The sequence below is a fragment of the Beta vulgaris genome, chromosome 7 (assembly GCF_026745355.1).
Source record: "Beta vulgaris subsp. vulgaris cultivar EL10 chromosome 7, EL10.2, whole genome shotgun sequence".
In the NCBI taxonomy this organism is placed as follows: domain Eukaryota; kingdom Viridiplantae; phylum Streptophyta; class Magnoliopsida; order Caryophyllales; family Amaranthaceae; genus Beta; species Beta vulgaris.
Window position 1 is genome coordinate 18,820,719 of NC_079208.1, and position 2,547 is coordinate 18,823,265.

At 35.3% G+C, this 2,547-nt stretch overlaps 1 protein-coding gene across 1 annotated transcript; it reads left to right on the forward strand.

Moving 5' to 3' along the window:
* Positions 1-1,313: 1,313 nt before the first annotated feature.
* On the forward strand, positions 1,314-1,880 carry LOC125491810 (uncharacterized). Its single transcript, XM_048633892.1, has 2 exons — positions 1,314-1,472; positions 1,566-1,880. Exons 1-2 carry the CDS (start codon positions 1,314-1,316, stop codon positions 1,878-1,880), a joined length of 474 nt encoding a protein of 157 aa, XP_048489849.1.
* The last annotated feature ends 667 nt before the right edge of the window (positions 1,881-2,547 follow it).

Consider the following 2,547-nt stretch of genomic DNA (forward strand, 5'->3'; position numbering starts at 1 on the left):
TGCAATCTGTAGAAAAGCACTTGACAGTTGGCTTGAAATCGTCAGCGATTGTGGTTTGTTCAATTATGGCGAAAATTGACCCAAAGCTTCAACTCGTTCAATTATGGCGAAACTAATCTAGGTATATTCAATTATACTTTGCTTTTTGTATATTTTTGAGAAAATAATCTAGGTTTTGAGACATGGACATGGTTGAAGAGCTTAGTAAGTGAAGAAATGGTAGTCAGTGGGAAAATGGAAGGTGAAACGTGAAATTAGGGTTTTAGGTTGCTTTTTGGGTACTTTTTGGGATTTAATTTAATTTTACATTTTTTTATTTACTAACATAGCAACTACGACCAGATAATTATCGTAAATAGATTTTAACTTACTGTAATTTCACTACAAAGCCGGGAAAAAATCCCGCTAAAGTTTTGGCGAATTTTTTTGATTCATTTACCACGAGATTTTAACAGTTACGACGAGAAATTTTCCTCCTTGTAAAAAGAAGTGATCAATTACGACCAAAATTAGAATCTGGTCGTAATATGAATTTTTTCACGACCAGATTCGCGTGTGGTTGTAATATTTGGTCGTTGATGATGCTTTTTGTAGTAGTGAGCTTCTTGCTCCAATGCTGCTCCTGTATCAATTAGAGAAACATCTTCACTTAGTCTTCAAAATCCTCACTTGATTTCTTCCTTGACTTAGTATTCTCTTTGTTCCTTTGAATGATACCTTAAAATTCATACACTTAAATAACACATTAGTCCACTAATTAGTTTGCATCTTTGTACCTTTGTCATCATCAAAACTAGGGTTCAACAATTTCCCCCTTTTTGATGATGACAACAAAGGTACAAACTAAGGAAATAACAAATAATATAAGTGAATAACAAAGATAAAACAATAAAACAGAAAATGAAAAATACAACAAAATTAAGTAATCCAGTTAATGTTTGATTTTGATTTTTCATTGGTTTTTTTAACTGGAATAATACAAACTTTGGCCGGTTCTCTCGCAATAATACAAACTTTAAATTATTTTTTAATAATACAAACTTTAGGGCAAAATTCCTACAATGGGTCATGACCGGTTATGAACTTATTGTTGTAGGTAACCTGCTGACGTGGCACTTACCATTGGGGGACTTTTATAACAATCAATTTAGTCTCTTTTTTTCGTTATTTTTTCAGTCATAACTTCTTCCTCCATCTTTTTTTTCTTCTTCCTCCCTCAAATTCTTCTTCCTCCCTCAAATTATTTTCATGATTCCATAAATTTCGTCCTCAATAACAAAATCACAATTGCAATTGGAGAATCTGAAGCGTAAATGGTTGCAAGGAGACAAACCTCTGTAGGTTCCTCCTCTGATTCTAGGGGAAATTCTCAAGGTTCCGCGAAATGTTCTTGTGGAAGAGAGCCTGTTCTTCGTACTGTGAAGCGTGGCGCAAATTTTGGACAGAAGTTTTATGGCTGCCCTTTATGGCCTGTGAGCATTTTATTTTTTTTACTTGAATTTTTTTACAAAATTTGGGAAATCTAGGGTTTTTATTGCCACTAATTGACTGTTGTTGTATTGTAGGATACTAAGTGTGATTTTTTTAAGTGGTATAATGAGCAAGGGATTGAAGTTGATGATCTTAAATTTCAGTTATTTGAGAAGGAGATTACCTTAACGGAGATGGAGTACGAGAAGAGTTTAATGACCGAAAAAATAAAAAAATTGCAGCTTAAAAAGGACAGCTTGGAAGAAGATGTGCAAGAAATGAAATTTGAGCTTTCACAACTGCGTATTGAGATGCTGAAAATGTCACGCAATGAGAAGAACTTGACCTTGGCTTTGTTTGTTTCATGGCTTGTTTTTGCCATTTTCTTGTATTCCATTAAGTTACTCTAAGGTTGTTAGTATAAGGTTTCTATTGGTGGCTGTAAGAAATCTGATCCTTTGTCTTTATAAAAAAAGTTGTTGGAATCAAAAAAGTTGTTGTCTATTATTTTGCATTTGGTGAATAAAGGATAAATGTTTGGTATTTTGCAATGGAAATAAGTTGAGTCAAATGCTCATCCATACATCCAATTTCACATACACCAACTGTTCAAAATAATCCTAGGGAGAGTCAAATGCTCATCCATACATCAGTAGAAATGTCATAAACTGTTGACTAATTAATTAACATAATATACCAAAATATGACAGCCCTAGTTAGTCTACCAAAAAGCAGTTCATAACCAAAAAATAGAGCCCTAATTCACTGAGTTGCTTGGTGAAGAGTGGAGCATTGGCTGGACTGTGAGGCTTGAAAGCCTTGCTCAGTAAGCATACTGGGGGCAGCAGATCTTGGTGGCTGCACAAATGTGTGAACAAGTTAGGTGCAAGTTGAACAAATTTTGAAACAAAAAAAAATAACAATGACTTACATTGAGAATGGGTGAACCATCATCCCTAATGAACACCCCCACACCAACTGGGACCCTCCCCCTTCCCCTTCCCCTGCCTCTTCTTCCACCTCCCCTGGAGCCAACTCCACCTCTGACCATTCTTCCCCCTCTGCCAAGCTGAGATG